Source organism: Garra rufa, chromosome 9 (genome assembly GCF_049309525.1).
Source record: "Garra rufa chromosome 9, GarRuf1.0, whole genome shotgun sequence".
NCBI lineage: Eukaryota > Metazoa > Chordata > Actinopteri > Cypriniformes > Cyprinidae > Garra > Garra rufa.
In genome coordinates, this window is record NC_133369.1 from 51,331,630 (window position 1) to 51,351,109 (window position 19,480).

A 19,480-nucleotide genomic window follows, 5' to 3' on the forward strand; every position below is an offset into this window, starting at 1 on the left:
TCTGGGCCACAAAAAATCATCTGAAAGCTGAATAAATAAGCTTTCCATTGATGTATGGTTTGTTAGGATAAGACAATATTTAGCCAAGATTCAACAATTTGAAAATCTGTAATCTGATTGCGCAAAAATATTAAAAAATTGAGAAAACCGCCTTTAAAGTTGTCCAAAAGAAGTTCTTAGCAATGCATATTACTTTAAAAAAATTCTAAAGGTTTTGATATATTTATGGTAGGAAATTTGCAAAATATCTTTATGGAACATAATCTTTACTTAATATCCTAATGATTTTAGGCATTAAAGAAAAATTGATCATTTTAACCTAACAATGTGTTTTTGGCTATTGCTACAAATATAGCTGCGCTGCTTAAGACTGGTTTTGTGGTCCGTGGTCACATACAGGCAAAATTTTGACAATGTACAGATAGATGCTCCCTGACTGAGCATGGTTTCTCCCAAAGTTTTTCCTCGAATTCAGTCACCAATGGCGTTTGGGTTCTTTCATGTTCTGCCTCAATTAGAACAAAAAGGTTTGACATACTGTAAACTTGTAAAGTTCAGACCAGAAATATAATTTGTAAATCTTGCATATATATATATATATATATATATATATAGTGGTGGGCCGTTATCGGCGTTAACGTGCTGCATTAACGTGAGACTCTTATCGGGCGATAAAAAAATATCGCCGTTAATCTATTCTCAAAGTTGGGTTGGGAGCTGGGTCTAAATTACGCAAGATATGAGGACTTTTTTTTTTTTTTTTTTTTAAGATATGATGACTTTCACCTTGATATTTTAGCGCGGATGACGTATACCTTGTCGAATTGCACTGTAGGTGGCGAGAACGAGTCTTCAACTTCTGTGAAATTACCACATCAAATGAGACGTGCAAACCCTTTTTACTGGTGCACGTGCCCCAGTGAAAATCTGCTGTGCCCCAGTAAAATCTCAAATTTGAGTTATAATTTACTTTGATAATCCCGAAAAAAGACATTAAACTATATGCAACAACTGAATTGACGCTTCTAAAAGCAACGCAGTTTAATGGAAGACTATGCACACAGAAATCCATGCCCGTGTGCGTCTGTGTATTTAACGGCAACGCGCACGTCGTGCAGCCTTTTGCGCAGAAGTACTTGGTTACACAAGTTTGTATAGGTAACTATGTTGTAAATGCAATTTAAATTGTCAAGCAGTTTGTGATGCATTTTGGAAACAGGAGATGAGCGCCTGATCTAATGCGCCACCTGGCCCGTTCTCGAAGACTTACTTTTAGTCATTATTTGGGTAGCACACATATTCTGAATGCCTTCAGCAGAATTCAAATTAGCCATTTTAATCTAGATTAATTCCAAGATTTAATCTAGATTAAAAAAATTAATCTATGCCCACCCCTAATATATATATATATATGTGTGTGTGTGTGTGTGTGTGTGTGTATTAAGAAGCTGTAGCTGCCATTTAGATCTCAATCTGATTTAAGTTCCTCTTTGATGTTTTCTTAGCATTACTGTTGTCCACTGTGTCCAGACTCCAGTTCATCTACTAGATAACGTTCATTCTCCTTCAGCAGTCTGTAGAATTCTGCTTTTACAGCAGCTCCTCCTGAGTCAAGAACATCCAACAAGTGTCTTACTTTCTCCTGTGGTGTTTCTGCAGCATGAACTTTATTGTACATTTCAACTGGAATCATGTCTTTGGTCCTCAGACCATCAGCAATCGCCATCCCTGATGAAACTCTCTGAATGAGTTTGTCTCTGTGTTTTTTCACAAATTCACATTCTGGTTGAAATACATAAAAATATAAATAATAATAAGTTACATTCCAAAAGGGATTGTGTTTGATAGACAAAAACAACCAGTTTAAACACTGTGTATTTTTAAGTTCATACCTGTGAGCCTTTTGTGAGCAGGAGGTTCTGCATCTTTACCTGATGTTATTTATAAACACAGTCATTGAATAACTGAATAATTTGCATAAATACAACTTTAAAGGGGTCATCAGATACCCATTTTCCACAAGTTCATATGATTCTTTAGGGACTTAATGAAAAGTCTCTAATATACTTTGGTTAAAAATTTTCAATAGTAGTGTAAAAACACCCTTTTACCTTGTCAAAATCAGCTCTCCAAAATTTCAGCTCATTTTAAGACATGGCCCCTTTAAATGCCACAATCTCTGCTCACCCCGCCCCTCTCTGGGATTATGTTTACTTTAGCCACATTTAGCCACGTTTAGCTGCATTTAGCCGTGTTTATCGGTGAAACTTGCCAAGCACATCATTAAAAAATGCTGTTTGCAAAGATGCATAAAAACCCTTATACTCACTTCTGCTGTGGGTGAAGCTGCATCAGGAACGATTTGCACTTAGATAGATGCATATGTAGATTGGGATTGGCGCTTTCCATTATAAAAACGAATGTACCGTTAAACCTCTGCATCTTCAGCGCGCCTCAGATGTCAGTAGTAAATGACAACTGCTATGTTCACTATTACATCTAACAACAGAACACCTCAATCGCTCAATTAGTCTTCCTCTGCACCTGAGTCGACACAATGGCAATCGTATTCGGACTGTTTCAGTTCGGTGAGGGCGTGTCTAAGGTAAAACGCTTATGTCAATCAAATGTATTTCGTCACGTAAAAAGGGGATATTACTTTTAAAGTAAAAAAAAAAAAAAAATACCACTGGGTGGATTGTAGGGTGGTTGTGTACACAAACTACCAACACACATTAATGCTCAAACAACTTGGAAAAGTTAGTTTTGCACCAGATGACCCCTTTAATTTATATAAACAATAACAATAAAATGTAAGTATTATACATCAATAAAGACTTAGACCATAATATTGAATGTTATACAATAGGCTAGATAAAATGCTTAACATGGGTTTAATCTATATTGATCACCTAAGTGTCCAATTTAATACATTTATAAAGAATTGTTGATTACACTGAAACATTTTGGAGTAGGGTTGGGAAACAATTTTCACTCAGTAATTGCAAATGAAAATAATTGTAGAGAAATGGCAACTAACACGGAATTCAGTGTGAAACATTTTAAGTATAAAAACTGAAATAGTATTCTCCTGTAATCCAATAATCTTCAAAAAAATATATTTTTTAGTAGATTATTAAAGATTCAATCTTTCATACAATTTCATACAATGAATTCTGTAATTCATTACCTGTGATAAAGATTTGCCGTGGTTCCCACACTTCCTTTCCTTTAGTTTTATCCAAAAGACTCAGTGTGATTTCCTCAATGTTAACACCCACAAACACTTCAAATGTGGGATGATAGTTTGGACCAAAATTACACTCAAACTTCTCAGCCTAAAAAACAACAAAATGAAGGCAACCGACTAAATAATTAAAATCACAAATAAATATGTTAATCTATTACACAAATTACTTATGGTGCAAAATATACTAAAACAACTAGAAATCCTGATAATATCTCAAGGAATGCATCTGAGAACATATTGCTGACATGTTTTTGATGTTACCTCTGGCTGCACTCTAGATTCCCTTGGTTCACAACACAGACTGTATTTTGATCCTGGGGTGAGAGAGCACTTTGAACTGGTTTTAATGTGTGTACTCTCTTTGTGCTGGTCCTTGACCTTAAGGGAGAAAAAGTCTGAATGTTTAGTCATGAAAGCCAGAGGCAAAATGGTTCCTTCCAATATCCTGACAAAAAACATCCTCAAATAAGTACTAGGCTAAATAGTGAGTGTTCTCTCACTTCAGAGATTTCTCTATTACACTGTAATAATAACAGTTTTAATGTGATAGCAGTAATATTTATATATTAAATAATCCTCCTTCTCTCTCTCTCTCTCTCTGTCTTCCAAATATTGACTTCCTTTTTGACTACATTTCACGCTCACATGCATCAGTGGACTATCCACCTTATTTTTCAATGCAGCAGTAAGCTGTTTTCTGGTAAAGTGTTAGACTTCCGGTTCATAAGCCGCCATAAGGAAATAACGAGAAGAATAATGAAGTTCAGTAAATGATAAAACTTTTTGCACTACAAACCAATGTTCATAAATAAGATAAAACATTAAAATAATATGGTAAGACACACCGGTTTGCAATATCAAGCAGCAAAACTAACTGTATTGTACCGCTAAAAACAGCTGGAAGCAGATAAAACCGGAAGCCAGACACATTACATTTGCAAATTTCCCACTCTTATGGGAAAAATAATGTGGATAAGCTGCTCTCAGACTGTTCCTTGTTGCAAAATCTTGACATTTCTGAGCGTTTTTTCCTGTGTCTGTCTGCCAGTGGATTACTCTGCCTGTACGACTCCACTGAAGCTTCGCTACACATTTGATATGGATCAGAGTGTGTTAATGCAAGCTGATACCTCTGAAAGTGAAACGTTCCACGGGAGCAAATGAACATCCAGTATGTTTACACTCTTTCTCGCAGCTCTTGGTCGTAGAAAGAGAAGCACTTGGGCAATGACAGGACAAGGAGGAAAGAACATCTTTTTAAAGAGCCCAAAGTGGGAGAGATCTCTGATGTCAATCATCACATGAGCTTCAGTCACTTTACAAGGCTTCATGATTTCTACATTACCGGCAGTGAAACGTGCTACAGCCAAACTGTCTTTGTTTTCCTCTGTAAAACACATATAATTTACCATTTTTATTATTGTCATTTTAAAATTTATTTAGGAGGGTTTTCAGTTTTAAACTGAAAGCTCATGTATACCCTTAAAAATTTGGTAATTATCACTGTACCATAAATTTATCTATTATATGAAGAACTTACCAGAGAGTATTTCACAGTGAGGAAGGTGCAGTCCTGAGATTGAACCATTAAAACAGTCAATGTTGTACAACGGTCCAGCAGGCTGCATCTGACCCAAACCATCTAACAGACGAGGATCCCATGAGACAACTCTATATAGCACCTCTCCTTCACCCTCCATCACAAACACAAGACTGGTCAGACTGCACTGAAACTGACCAGCATGTGGACATACAAACCTGAGGGACAAAATATTTTTTCATTAAACCATAATGGCCAAATAAATCCAAATAACAATACCAGCAATTCCCAGGCAAGAAGCTTAGAGTACTGAAGCAAAAGATTTTAATAAACAATAAACAGACAAAAAGCAAAAGGAAATGAAACAAATATACAGTAATATATGCAAAGTTGAGCAGTTGTATTTGAGGATGTGATAGTAAAAATGTTGTTATGAAGCATTAGGATAATAGTCATTTGAACGTTTGATCTGAGTAATTCAACACCTTAACTTCTTACAAAAAAACATAAGTGTTTAGTACCTGTAGAAAGTCTTGGGTTTGTCTTTATCATCTGCCTGAACACGTTCAGGTGTGAACACTTCTGCATAGCCTGAGGACTGAAGTAAAGTAAAGAATGATCCTCTTATTCTGAATGTGATGACAGAAGGAATATATGACAATTGCAACTCACTGATTGTCCTGAAGTTGATTCAGCTCCTAATCAAGAGTAAGAAACAAATTATTGGACCTGTGAGTTTCAAACTTTCACAGCCAGAATGTTTGTTATTAAAGGGGTCATCAGATGGCCATTTTTCGTCGATATGATTCTTTAGGGTCTTAATGAAATGTCTATAACATGCTTTGGTTAAAATTGCTCAGTGGTAGTGTAAAAAACACCCTTTTACCTTGTCTAAATCAGCTCTGCAAAAATCAGCTTGTTCTGGTGGATGTTTCTTTAAATGCTAATGAGCACTACTCGCCCAGCCCCTCTTCTCTCTGTGGAGTGACGAGCCTGTTTACTTTAGCCGCATTTAGCCACGAAACTTGCTAACTAGCAATTCATTAAAAAAAATCCTTATCTCCTGCTGTAGGTGAAGCAGAATCACAAATGAGTTGCGTGAACATAGATGCATTTATATAGATGGGGAGATGCATTCCCTTCACAAACAAAAGTCATTCACTGTGTTTACTCAGATGTCGGGAGTGAATGATGACCACTATGTTCCTTATTATATCCAACAACAGAACACCTCAATCGCTTAGGAGCCATTCTTGTCTACGTATATCTACGGTAGAGCCCTGCGCGGGACTGTTTTCTTCATCCCGCTCCCGCCCGCGCCCGCCGAATTTCTGACCATTACCGCCCGCTCCCGCAACGTGTGTGTTACACTCCCGCCCGCTCCCGCAATATGTATGTCCACTCCCGCCCGCACCCGCAAAACTCTGTGAATTTATTCCCGCACGATAATAGAAATGCATTGATTTTGCCTCTTCTCCCGTCCCGCAGGGAAAAAAACGTATTTGAATTGCTGTTATTAAAGAAATTCATGTTTGTTTCTTTCCCTGGCCTGCATGTATTTTGACAAACTGGTAGGGAATAGTAGCCCGGGCTATCGGGGACATCTAAAACGCTTAGGCTACCGACTTCAAGTACTTTTTTTCACGTAATCGCCGTATGCAGCCAGAGGAGGGAGCGCCGCGCCACTCATTACAACACACAGACTAACCCAGCGCGTTGTGCCATAGACAGGCTGTGACGGTGAGAACATTTTTAAACACAACGGTACAGAACGGATTTGCATCGGAAGAGGGGGGGCACTGCGAGGCAGCCCAAACAACGGGAAAAAGGCGAATGGACGGAAGAAAACTGGACAGGTTTTCCCGAAACCCCCTCTCGAAATCCTCCTGCAAAACAAGTTAAGATTTCCAATGAATGGAGTTGCACTTTACCTTATTGGAATACCTCCGTATCCTGAAAACGAAGTAAGTGCGAGACTTTTTTCCTCACTAACGCAAAGCGCGCTGAGCATCCTGATCCCGCAGTGCTTGTTTTTAGCCGCCCATTCCCGCCCGCAGCAAAGTTCAAACCGCCCGCTCCCGCGAGATTTGCGTTGGGTCCCGCGGGACCCGGCGGGTCCCAATCCCAATGCAGCCCTCTAATCTACGGCATCGAAACAATGGTGATCGGACTGCTACAGCTTATCAGGGTGGGTCTAAGGTAACACGGCCGTTTCAATCAATCTATTGTGGGAGCGGCCTTCGTCTGAGTGATGTCACACAGACAAGATGCTGAGAATGGCTTGATTTGAAAAAAGGGAAATTATTTTTACAGATAAAATAAAAACCATGTAAAAGAGAATTTGATTAAGTACTGTAAACTGTGAACTGAATCATGTATCCGATGACCCCTTTAAGCTCTGTGGCTAAAAACCAAACCATTTAATATAAAACTGAAGAAGTATATAAAAAGAAACAATGAAAAGCAAAAATTAATACTTGCCAAGCACCAAATTAGATAGATCTTAATTGCACTTAATACAGAGATGCTTGGAGACCAGTGTAATGAGAGAGGGACTGACAGGCATAAAGTGCCTCAAAATTTTCTGATTGGATAAACAAAGCATCTTTCAGTGGCCACATTTTTCTTTTTAGGTTACAGTCTAGGGCTGTCACAGATGCAAGATTTCACTGTTATCTGTTTTCTGCAAGCCATTGCAGAGAAAATCGCTTTTATGAAAGTCAGGAATTGTATAAAATTTGCTTACTTTTGCTCTCAATATTTTCAGTCTTTATTGTCTTTAGCTCTTCCTCTGTGAAACTCTTCCTGTCTCGCTTAATCAACACTGACTTCCTTCGTCTAGAGGAAAAACAATTGACTGATTGACAACACTGATTACTGTAAAAAAAAATCTATTTTCAAAGACATCCATTTTATAAATATATTTTAAAATATATTTTATCCATACTTACACAGTCAGGGTCCAACCTGTTTGTGTCAGTGGTTTTCCCAAAGACTGTTTTATTTTAAATGGAATGAATGAAACTGTGGAATTTATCCTGGCATAGAAAAAAACATTTAGCTACTTAAGTTTCTGGGAAAAAAAAACTTAAAAATAATTGTAATACTCACAAGCATATACAAATCCATAAATACATGCTTAAAAGAGCCGATCTTTTTCCTTACCCAAGTTCGTTCAGACTGGGAAAGGACTGGACATATAAGAGGATTGTGGAAATCCATCTGACAGTCAATTCGTCTATCTGCAAATGGACTTTCTTTAAACCAGACACAGATTGCAGGACACCCAGAAGGTAAAACCCATCCGCTGATGAAACTTGAGAGCTATAACCAAAAAAAAAGATGTTATTTGCACTCCTGTGAAAATATTATAACATGGAGTATATAGTGTTTTATGTATAATATATATAGTATAACATATACTGTAGTCTAACATGTACAATAATTTATACCATACAGTAGTCTGTCTGAATATTATTTTAGTAAAATAGCTTTGCATTTGAAAAGCTACATTGTATTTCTCAGCATTAAGATGGCTTTTCAGAGTAATTAAACTCACAGCTGCACTATTAGTAGAGAGAAGCTAAAAAGATGCATGCAACCCTCATTTGCACAATTCACACTCTCTTTTTTACAGACCTCTGGAGTTTCTGCAGGAAGATTCTCCAGTTAGTAGTCGAAATCTCTGCGCGTGAACAGGTGAGAGTTACTTCTGAGATTAACCATGATGATTCAGTTTTTAAGTGGGAAACTGGAAGCCGAAAACAGAGCCTAAAAAAGTAACGTTTAGAGAGTTTACTTTTATATTAGTAGCAAGAATTAAGTTTTTTTTTATGATAAGAGTTTCTTACATTAAATCGTTATCTTTAATTGATGTAATAATCTCTTGGCAGAAGCTCTTGGGAAAAGCTGCTGAAGTTTGTTGTTCCTGTATCCTGCCAATTACAATTAATTCATTATTTTACCATACAAGTAATGGACTCTTTGCATGGTAAGTTCCACATTTTGTCCTAATCAAGTAAGTGAAATCTGCTTTGAAATCTGGAAAAGTTGTTTTTTTAATGATATTATATAAAGATTTTGGCAGTAAATTATTTTTATATGAGACAGACGGCTGTAATTTCATTCATCTACAGCTGAGAAGAGAAGTTAACAAGTCTCTGACTAAAACTTTTCGTAATGCTTTATGTATAATAATTATATTGCATTTGACAAATTAGAGTTAGCGTTACTGTGGCTGCATGTCAAATGAGGGGCGAATCATCATAGTATGACTGAAAATGAAGTAAAATTCTTTTAAAGAGTAATCCTATATTTAATCATATATGTATGAGCAAATTATAAATGTGAATAATATTAAATAACCATCATGTGTAACTTCTTAGTTTCTGGTGAATATCAGGTAATGAGAAATAAATGTGGAGTTCCGATGATCCAGTTAATTGACATGACACTGAAAGGTTAAAGAATTTGATCAATCATTTCAAAGAGAAGACTAATGCTTGACCTAAAGCTAGACGCACAGGCACTGATTGAGATTTTAACAGAAATGTGTAAGCTGTGCTCCATGCATAGAGTCCATAGCAATAATAGAAAATACTATGTTTAGAATTAAATATCTATTACATCAGTTCTTTCACAATCTTTCCTTCACCAAGAGCTGAGATCAAATCCCCAGTATCATCTGTAATGTGATCCACTTTCAACCTTTAAAAGTGAACATAAAATATTAACATTAAGATATCAGATACAATAATTTGATGTCAAGAAGAGAGCTCACATAACAGTGAATGTATTTTAGCATAAATATTAGGTAATTCGAGAGCAGTGTTAAAGTCTAAAAAATGTAGAGTCTGATCTTTACTCACCACAACTCTTCACAACTGTACAGTGCAGACTGAAGAATCTTCAGATTGTCAGATGTTATATTGAGTCTCAGTTTGCCAATGTTAACACAGTTCTGAAAACAAAACCGCAACATCCAGCAGTCTGCATTTTTCAGCAGAATATTTGACAGATCTATCGAAACCAACTGTTCCAAAACTTTTCCAATGAATCTCTTCTCATGGAGCTCATAGAGACAATGGAGAGTGAAGAGCATGTGTTCATTTTGATATCTCCATGCACACTGATTGATCCATTCCTTCAGCTGGGTTTCTATGCTGACAGAGACAGCCATGTTGTGCTTTTTAGAGAATCGTGTGATCCATTCTTTCTTACAGAGACCACAGAGGAACAGAATTACAGGCTGCAGCAGCTTTGAATGGCTTATTTCTAAATTAGCTTTCGAAAAGTCTCTATCAGACCAACAGGACAAAGCCCATCCTCTCTCTACAGTGTGAAGCAGCTCTTTCACTTTCCTTTGGGACTCTTCTTCATCCAGGAGGACATAGTAGAGAGCGGCGAAGAACTCTTGAAAACTGTAATTAATGAAACTGAACATTGTCTCCTGGTGGATTCTTCTCTTAGAGAGGAACCTGTACATGGATAAACTACCAACAGGGTCTGAAACTGTTTCATTTACAGTTTTCTCATCAAACAGGACTTGTTGTTCCAGCATCCCTTTCTCTGCCAGCTGACCCAGACTCCTCAGCAGGCTCGGGAGAGTCCGACTCAAATTCTGGCAGTGATGCTCCAGCAGAGCGGACACAAAGTCAACATAGATGGAGGTGGTGGTTTCTAGTCCATTTATTACATTTGCACAATCACTCAACCGCTCTTGAATAACCGTGCAGATGATCCAGCAGATGACAGGAATGGAGCAGACTGTGATGAGAGTTTCATTTGCTCTCACACATTCATAGGCGTTCCTGAAGAGTTCCTCATTCTGGAAGAACTTCTGGAAGTACTCCTCCACCCCTTTCTCAGAGAAACCCACAATCCTGAAACATCTTGTTAACAACATGTCCGGTGGGACCTCAGTTCTAGTAGTAATCATCCGGACCGACCTGGGCAGGTTTCGTTCATGAAGCAAGGAACCAACAATGACCTCAGGTGGGGCTCTCTGGAATTTGGATATGTAAAACTCATCACACATTAATCTAAGATCATCAAGTCCGTCAATGATAAAGAGCACCCTCTGAGCTGAGTTCTGTAACATCTTTGAAATCTGATCTGATGGTAAACTACAATTCCAGCTTAGGAGCTCAATCAAGTTCATCTCCTCAGAGATACACTCTAGCTCTTCAAACCTCAGATAGAAAGCTAGATCAAAGTCTTTAAGGTAATGTTTTTCAGATGCCCAGTCCAACATAATCTGTTGTGCTATGAAAGACTTTCCACAACCAGAATTTCCATGGAGAATTAAAGTATGATTAAACCGACGTCTGCTTGACCTAAACATCTCCTCCACAGTGATATTCGGAAAAATATCTTTTTGTATATTTTCCTGAATAATCACAGGTTCAGTGTAGAGGGCAAACGGTGAGACTCTTTCCCCAGAGAGGACACTCCTCTCATTCTGATGCCTATACTTCAAGTCGACTGACTTCTTATACTGACAAACCATCTTCTGCCACACTAGAGAAAAAACATTAAACATTATTTAGCCTCATAATTCAAAATGTTAAATTCAATGGAGAATAATCACATAATACAGTCACCCTGAGATGAAAAGTCTTGAACAGCATGAACAGACAACAGAAGACTAAATCAAGGGTTCTCCACCTTTTTTATGCCGGAGCCCCCCTCCTTCTCTGGTCAGTTTGCCCCCATGCCTGACATTTCCCCTAAAGGTGTTTATTTTTAAACCTTTTTTATTAACCAAAACATTCATTTTGCCTTTTTATTCTTCTACTGCATGTTATTAAAAAAACTAAATTTTTTGATTCAGACATTCTTTACAACTTCGGAGTCATTTTTCTTAAGTAAGTGAACCTGCCAAACAGGACAACAGGAAGCTGCCAAAAGACCACCTAAATCTGTCCATTTGAACTGGACTGACTGAATATCTACTGTTTGTATCCATTATAAAATAAAATGACGAATGAAAAATACAGCAAATGCATTCTAAATCTCTTGATTCTTGTGCTCATATGTGCATAAACACCACTGACCCTCACAAGATCCTCCTCTATGGGTGAACATCCATTATAAAACACTCACAGGACATTCATTTTGACAACTATACAAATATTTTGAAATTCCACGCAAAAATACTATGGATCAGAGGAGCTCCGAAAGCAGGAATAGTTTGTGAATCAATAGTGGACTTATGCATGCCTAATGTACGACTCTGATACAAGAGTGTCATACATTAGGCACGCGCAAGTTTGTTACTATTATTCTAATCGTCTTTACATTTACATTAGCGCAACGGTTTGTGTCATGCAGCCAAGAGATGAAGTAAAGACCTGCACCTTTTGTGGGCGGGAGTGGGACAAAGCATGAATATGAGTCCAAAGCAATCAATCACAGAACACGAGAGAGGCCGTGCTTTGATCATTTAATTTAAAACCTTAATAATGAAACTAAACAATTTTAGGATAATAATTAAATTAATTTTAAGCTATCTAGCGACCCCACTGGAGGAACACTGAGGCCCAGCGGTTGAGAATGCCTGGACTAAATAACCTGAATGATTAACTTCTTGGTTAGTAACTAATTAAATATGACCAGTGATCAACATAAGAACTGCTTGGTAAATTTTCAAATAAACACTTCTGTGTCACCACCTATTAATGTGTATTAGCTTTTAAATTACTGATCTAAATATGAAGTGCTGACATATTGTCAGAATATAAGCCTACCTAGGTCTCTTTTTTGGTTTCTTTCAGTCCAATCAAGCTCCCCAAACGGTGGGTAAATGGCCAACTTAAAAAGGAAAAAAATTATGAGTGTGAAGCATTATTCTTTAACATGGAATACACAGATGCACACAACATTAGTTAAAAGTAAAACATTTACAAGTCCTTCTTAGTTCACCACAGTCTCATTATATCAAATATTCATTATAGAAAATTCCTCATCACTTACATGATATGACTGAGGTTTCATCTTTTTGACTGGCCGTAAATAAAAAGAGATGGTTAGAGTTCATGTCAGCTGGAATACAGACACCAGTACAATTTGATCTGAAAGTTTAGTGCCCAAAGCTTTTTATTCTGGTAGAGACCTTATAATCTGAAGTAATTTTAGAAGTTTCTTAGTACAGACACAAACACAGCATCTAATTTAAAGTTCATCAGCAATCAAAGTAGAGCTCTCACAATAAAAAAAATATGAGCCTACCTCGTGTTATGGGGAGACTTTTGGTCCAATCATACTCCTCAGACAGAGTAAAAATTCCACTATCTGATGATCTTTGCTTTATTCTGGTAGGGAGCTCATAAACTGAAGTAATTTTAGGACATTAAGTGTTTTTGTACAGACACAAACAAAGCAACTAATTTAATGTTTATCTGCAATCAAAGTAGAGCTCTCACAATAAAAATTCTGAATATGATTTTACCTTGGATTATGGGGAGACTTTCACCCCAATACACCTGAGACTGTGTAACAATTCCACTATCTGCTGATCTTTGCTGAATTCTGGTAGAAACATCATTATCTGAAAACCTAAACTGAGTATCTTATACCAGACACAAACACAACAAAAATGTTACTGTTTATTAGCAATCAAAGTAGAGATTTCATATTTCACAGAGAAGATATGAGAATAGTAAGTAAGTAAGTAAGTAATCTTTATTTATATAGCACCTTTCACAGACAAGGGCCACAAAGTGCTTCACAACACAGTTTAAATCAGAAATAACATACAATATAAAAAGGGTCAAAACAACACCGAAATCATAACAGCCCAAAAAGTAGCTAATTAAAAGCTTGAATAAATATATAAATAAAAGTCTTAAGATTACTTTTAAAAGTATCCACAAAGTCACAGAGTAAATCATTAAAATGTACACGTTTTCAGTGGTCAAAAACCAATTGTGGGTCAGTATGCAAAAATATGAGACTTCTTTTAGCAAAATCAAAAATTTGAGGCAGGGAAGTTTTTGAAATTTGGTTGATTTGACATGGAATGACCCAGCAAAAATTGGATTGTAAGAAAAAACTGTACATGCAAAAAAATGCTAAAATTCTACTGTTCATTAGCAACCAAGGTAGAAATCTTGTATTTTTTAAAGAGTGAATATGAGCCTACCTTGGGGTTTGGGCGTTTTTTTAGAATGCTGACTAGGCATTTCCAAATTAAGCCACTTAATAAAGAGATAAATAATGAGTATTTGAGCAGCTCATTAACATGATGTAAACAGACTCACATAACATTAACTGAAAATAAAGAGCTTTCAAATCTCAATGTAGAAAATTTACTTACATCACATACATGAATAGATGACTGAGATTTTATTGCTCTGTCGGGCCCTGCATGAAAAGAACTGGTTAGAGCATCAGCAGGAATAAAGGCAGAAATGCAATTTGATTTAAAGTTGATTTATCAGAAACAATTTGCCCTATGCTTGTTACTCTGACACATGGGGGTTGGGGCCAGAGGGGCCTGTTCCCCACTAACGTTTCAAAGATTTGACTAAATATATGGTAGAGAGGGGGAAATTGCCCCCCTTAAAGACTGTGTCATTTTTTCCTGTGAAACAAAAGTTAAATGTGTTCAGAAAAGTTAGTTTCTGTCACGGTTTGCTGGGGGTGAGGAGCCAGAGGGAAACTCGCAGGATTCAGGAGTACAAACGAACAATGTATTTATTAAAACACAGACAGGAATCCAGGGATACAACAAACATGAAGTAACTTTAGGACCGGACAATGTAACTGAGGGAACAAACGACTTTTAAAAGCTGGCAGAGGGGTGTGACGAATTAACAAGACAGGTGTAACCAAACAAGATAAGTCCTAATATGGGCAAAAGGGGAAACCAATACAGAGTGAACAATAGGGGGAGACACAGGGAAAAACCAAAACAACAGACAGTTCAGGAATACGTGGCAGATCAGCCTCTATGGCCTTGGTCTCATCCCTCAGCCTGGCCCTTACGGTATTTTTCTATTATTTTACCATTATTTTACAGCAACAGTCTCGGATCTAACAGACCATTGGGATCGACGGGTTGGCCATCATTGCTGTAGTTCGTTGATTTGACTTAACTAAATCCTGGTCACAGTGGCGTAGCAAGTAAGCCCCGGTCCCATATGCAAAAAAAAAAAAAAAAAAGTATGTTTGTCTATAGATTTTATTTTATGCAAGTCCTGTGGATTTGAGACGGCTAAATTTATCAAACATGCTGGACTCATTGCCTTACTTTAAAAAACAAAAGCTTGAATTTAACAAACATAGAATGTTCCAAACATATTTCTAAATTAACTTAATAAAGAAACAAAACAAAATCTAGCCACTTTGACGTTAAATTCCAAAACTCAACTAGTTTAAAGGCTGCAACACGGGCTCTGTTCTCAGAAGTTGTCGGACAAGGGCAGGGCTCAGGCCTGAGCGTCGTCAGGGCTGGACCCGTGCAGGACTTTGTAGATTTAGAACGATAAGGGAATGAATATTCGTGAGCACAATTTAGTAAAATTCCTGCGGACAATATATTTTTTCCCTGCATGTCATGTGTGGGGCTGTATGCTTTAATACAGTCATTCCCAAAGGCGGTCGCGGGAGATTTTGTATGGGTCGCCAAGTCGAGCACTATTTTTCAGTGTGCTATATAGGCTACTCTTGATTAAAATGTATACGTGTAGTTCACCTATTAGCCGCACGAGGGAGCTCGTCGTTTTCTTCTGCCTTTTTTTTTTTTTTGTTCTTTAGCTGCGCACTACGGAGCCCCTTACGTCACCTGTAGAAGAAAAATAATTAATCCGTGGGGACGGTTTTGCAATTCGTTCCCTCAGTTTATAAACCGTACTCACGAATTCTTAAACTGTTCCCTCGGTTTAACAAACCGTGCCCACGAATTTCCAATCCGTGGGCTCAGATTTTGTAAACCGTACCCTCGGATTTTGAATCCGTACCCACAAATTCATAATCCGTGCGCACGCTTTCGCAATCCGTTCCCACGGTTTGTAAACTGCTCTCACGGATTTGTGGCCCCGCCCCCAAATTCAACCAGGACACCTGTTTAAGGGATGCATTGCATTGCATTTATTAAACTTTATTTCTCAGTAGGCTATATGAGACTATGCAACACTGACAAAACAGAGTTTTTAGCTTTATTTTATATTAATCACCAATAGATTAGCTGCTAAAACACAATGTGTTTTATTCTATTGGTTATTAATGTAAAATAAACGCTAAAAAGAAGCCTGTTTTGTAAGTGTGGTCATGGTACCAAAATAAAATAATAAGTGAAGAGCGCAGTTCAAACGGCTTTGTTTTATTTAATAATATTTTTCAAATATTATTATTTGATAAATAATAATATTTATGGCCGCCTTGTCGTTACTTTAAAAAACAAAAACTTACATTGAACGAACAAAAAAATGCTCCAAACATTTTTCTAAATTAACTTATTTAAAAAAACGAAACGAAATACAGTCACTTTGTCATTTCATGCAAAACTGAACTATTTTAATAGCTGAGAAACAGTAGTAGGCTATAAGCTTTTTACGTCATGATACTTAAAATAGTAATTATTATTATTTTAATTTATAGGCTAAATAAGTGCCCAAATGTGTTTGTGTACTATTCATTCTTAACATGTAGACTCATTTTGGCGATTTTATGATAAGCTTTGCACCCACAGTTAGATGCTTGTTCACTGTTAATGTAATTATTAAATATGTAATATATCACACTGCATTTAGTTTAAGAGCAAAGTAATGACAACATAACCTGTACATTATTTATTTCGTTAATTTATCATGAACAGCACTTACAAAACATTCTTCTTTTTAGCGTTTATTTTACATTAATAACCAATAGGATAAAACACAGATGTGGTGTTTTAGCAGCTAATCTATTGGTGATTAATATATAATAAAGTTAAAAACTCTGTTTTGTCAGTGTTGCATAGTCTCATATAGCCTACTATGAGAAAATAAAGTTTAATAAATGCAATACAATGCATCCGGCACCTAAACAGGTGTCCTGGTTGAATTTGGGGGCGGGGCCACAAATCCATGAGAGCAGTTTACAAACTGTGGGAACGGATTGCGAAAGCGTGCGCACAGATTGGAAATTCGTGGGCACGGTTTGTTAATCCGTGGGCACGAATTGTTAAACCGAGGGAACAGTTCAAGAATTCGTGAGTACGGTTTATAAACTGAGGGAACGAATTGCAAAACCGTCCCCACGGATTAATTATTTTTCTTCTACAGGTGACGTAAGGGGCTCCGTAAATCTCTGAACTGCGAAGTGAAAACAAGGAGTAAGGAAGATCTCGGAGTAGCTATATGAGTGAGGATAGTTGTGTCCTTCACAGAATTCTTTTCTATTGAAAAAACTCATGCACATATAAATTCTCCTCCCCTTTCACATCTGTCACAATAATCTTAAATAGACTACACATTTTAACAATGCATCTTGTTCTATTGAAATTATTCCCTAAATTTCCTAAATAACATTCTTTATGTTTTTTATAATTTTTTTAAGGGGAATGTTATTCCCCCCACCCCTCCAAACTTTTAACAAAACATTAATTCCAACTAAAACCTGGTCTAAACTCAATGGCACAATATTTTTATTTATTTAAAGGGTGTGTTAGTAATAAGCAACCTATAGGCGGGTGCACAATGCATAAACACTCTGCTTATTGCACACACGCGTCCAGCATCCAGCTATAGCTAAAAATAAATAAATAAATAAAGTACATGAATTAGCAGTGCTAACTGATAACATGATCACAAAATAAGCTTTCCATTTATTTGTTAGGACAGGACAATATTTGGCCAAGATACAACTATTTCAAAATATCTTTACTTAATATCCTAATGATTTTTGTAAGTATTAAAAAGGCCTGCATATTATCACCGTTTATAAAATGTGAGAGTCCATACCTAAGATTGAGCGATGTCTCAATCTTAATTTCGTCATGGTTTCGCCAGGGTCACTAGGCTCATCATCTGAATCTGACAGCACTGAGATGTATGCTGGAAAAAATAATTTTTAAGAGACACAGAGGTTAGCTGAATTGAGAACTGCAGGACAAAAAGTCAAGCTACAGCACAACCAGATATCTCAGTCAAGTAGTAGTAGTTGAGTGTGATTTTGAGGGTTAATGAATAAAAGTGTTTAGTCTGAAACAGAGGTTCTTAATCCCAGTCCGGAGGATCCACAGCACTGCACATTTTGCATGGGTGTTTCCCAATACTCGATTTTTGGAGCTTCCTCATTCTCCTTCAGTTGTTTACTATGACGTTACATATGGGAACTTGCTAGAGAGACCTATCACCTCTGAGCTAAAGAGCTAATGAGCTTCGGAGCCTCGTCTCGTAAGCTACGAAACAAACAAAAAAGAAAAAATGAAGAAACTGATGATACTAGTGCTGCTGCTGTTGCCACTGCTGTGGGTCTGGGAGGAGTTCCTGTCGCCGCCGCTGCCAACGCTGCCCCTGCCAGCCGATCCCACGAGCCAGCTAGACTGCCATTTTTGCATGCCAGCGAGTCAATGAGTGCACAGCTGTGCCGCTGTCCTCCCTGGGAAAACCAGGATTCTAAAAGAGCTAATTTCTTGCATGGTTTTTGAGAGTATTTCTTAAAAAATACTAGCAGCAACCCTCCCCCCTGTCGCGTTCCCCCCCGGTACCTTTCTTTTCGGAGGTGCATGAGGAGCTGACCAGGACATGGCAGGCCCCTCACATGGCCTGCTTTCAACTTAGCTCCCCACCCCTCGCTACCCTTGATGACGGTGCGGCCAGGGGGTACGTGGATGTTCCCTAGGTGGAGCGTGCAGTTGCCACATGACGGAATTGTCCACGTCTCCTGTCCAAAATCTGTAAGCTGAAGCACAAGGGGACAGCAGAAGGGTAATTGTGCCTCCAAGCAGAGGTTGGCCCATTGGGTGGTAGATGCCATCACCTTGGCGTACGAATCCGAAGGTGAGCCGCGCCCCCTAAGTGTTCGAGGTCACTCCACCCAGAGTGTTGCCTTCTCCTATGCGTTGGCGCCTCTCTAGCAGACATACTGTATGTAGAGTTGCAGGCTGGGTGATACCAAATACCTTTGTGAGATTCTATAATCCCCACGTTGAGCCTGTGTCCTCCCGTGTGCTAAGGTAACATCACAGATCCGTGCGCCGCTCCCCTAGTTGTTCCCCTCTGTGTGAACTCTGGCTCCTCCATGCCCAGCAGTCCAGACTAGATGGATTAGTCTGTGACTGTGCTCTGTTTGGGTCTCCTTCGCCTAGCTGGTTGTGGCAGCATGTCTCAATATCTTCACAGTCATCAAGAGGCTGTGTTTCCCCTCGTATGTCTATAGCTAGAATAGGTGTACTTTTCCCTCTATTCCACATATCTAATCCACATGTGCTCCACCCCCCAACGGCTGCTTCAGTTCTAAAAACAACTGGCACCTCTGGTGGGCCCCTTCTGGCCTACAGGGTGTTGGGCAGGTTACGTATTGAGACCATTTGTCCTGACAAGCTTGCCTGTCAGCATTTGGTCCTCATGCATAACGTGGCTTCAGGATTGTGGCGTGTTCCATGGGTTAGTTCCCATATGTAAAGTCGTAGTAAACGACTGAAGGAGAACGTATAGGCTACGTAGATAATCTGTGATCCCTGAAGGAGAGAACGGAGACGTTAC

The 19,480-nt window shown here is 38.1% G+C and overlaps 1 protein-coding gene across 1 annotated transcript; it reads right to left on the bottom strand.

Annotated features, from left to right (window-relative positions):
* Positions 1 to 1,507: 1,507 nt before the first annotated feature.
* LOC141342415 (NACHT, LRR and PYD domains-containing protein 1 homolog) lies at positions 1,508 to 18,752 on the bottom strand. The gene is made up of 14 exons (XM_073846860.1): positions 18,537 to 18,752; positions 18,219 to 18,374; positions 12,539 to 12,602; positions 9,659 to 11,309; positions 9,417 to 9,497; positions 7,537 to 7,628; positions 6,722 to 6,743; positions 5,312 to 5,419; positions 4,791 to 5,008; positions 4,381 to 4,637; positions 3,512 to 3,628; positions 3,191 to 3,338; positions 1,893 to 1,931; positions 1,508 to 1,782 (listed from the first exon to the last, which is right to left on the bottom strand). Exons 1-14 carry the CDS (start codon positions 18,750 to 18,752, stop codon positions 1,508 to 1,510), a joined length of 3,444 nt encoding a protein of 1,147 aa, XP_073702961.1.
* Between the last annotated feature and the right edge of the window lie 728 nt (positions 18,753 to 19,480).

What these genes read in the sequence shown, in the direction of transcription:
- LOC141342415 (XM_073846860.1), bottom strand. Translation starts at nt 18,752, where the DNA reads ATGGCATCTACCACCCAATGGGCCAACCTCTGCTTGGAGGCACAATTA. An exon ending in TGAAAATATTGAGAGCAAAA is followed by an intron (nt 6,744 to 7,536) that starts GTAAGCAAATTT and finishes CTTCGTTTTCAG; the next exon opens with GATACGGAGGTATTCCAATA. An exon ending in TACGGAGGTATTCCAATAAG is followed by an intron (nt 5,420 to 6,721) that starts GTAAAGTGCAAC and finishes CATCACATTCAG; the next exon opens with AATAAGAGGATCATTCTTTA.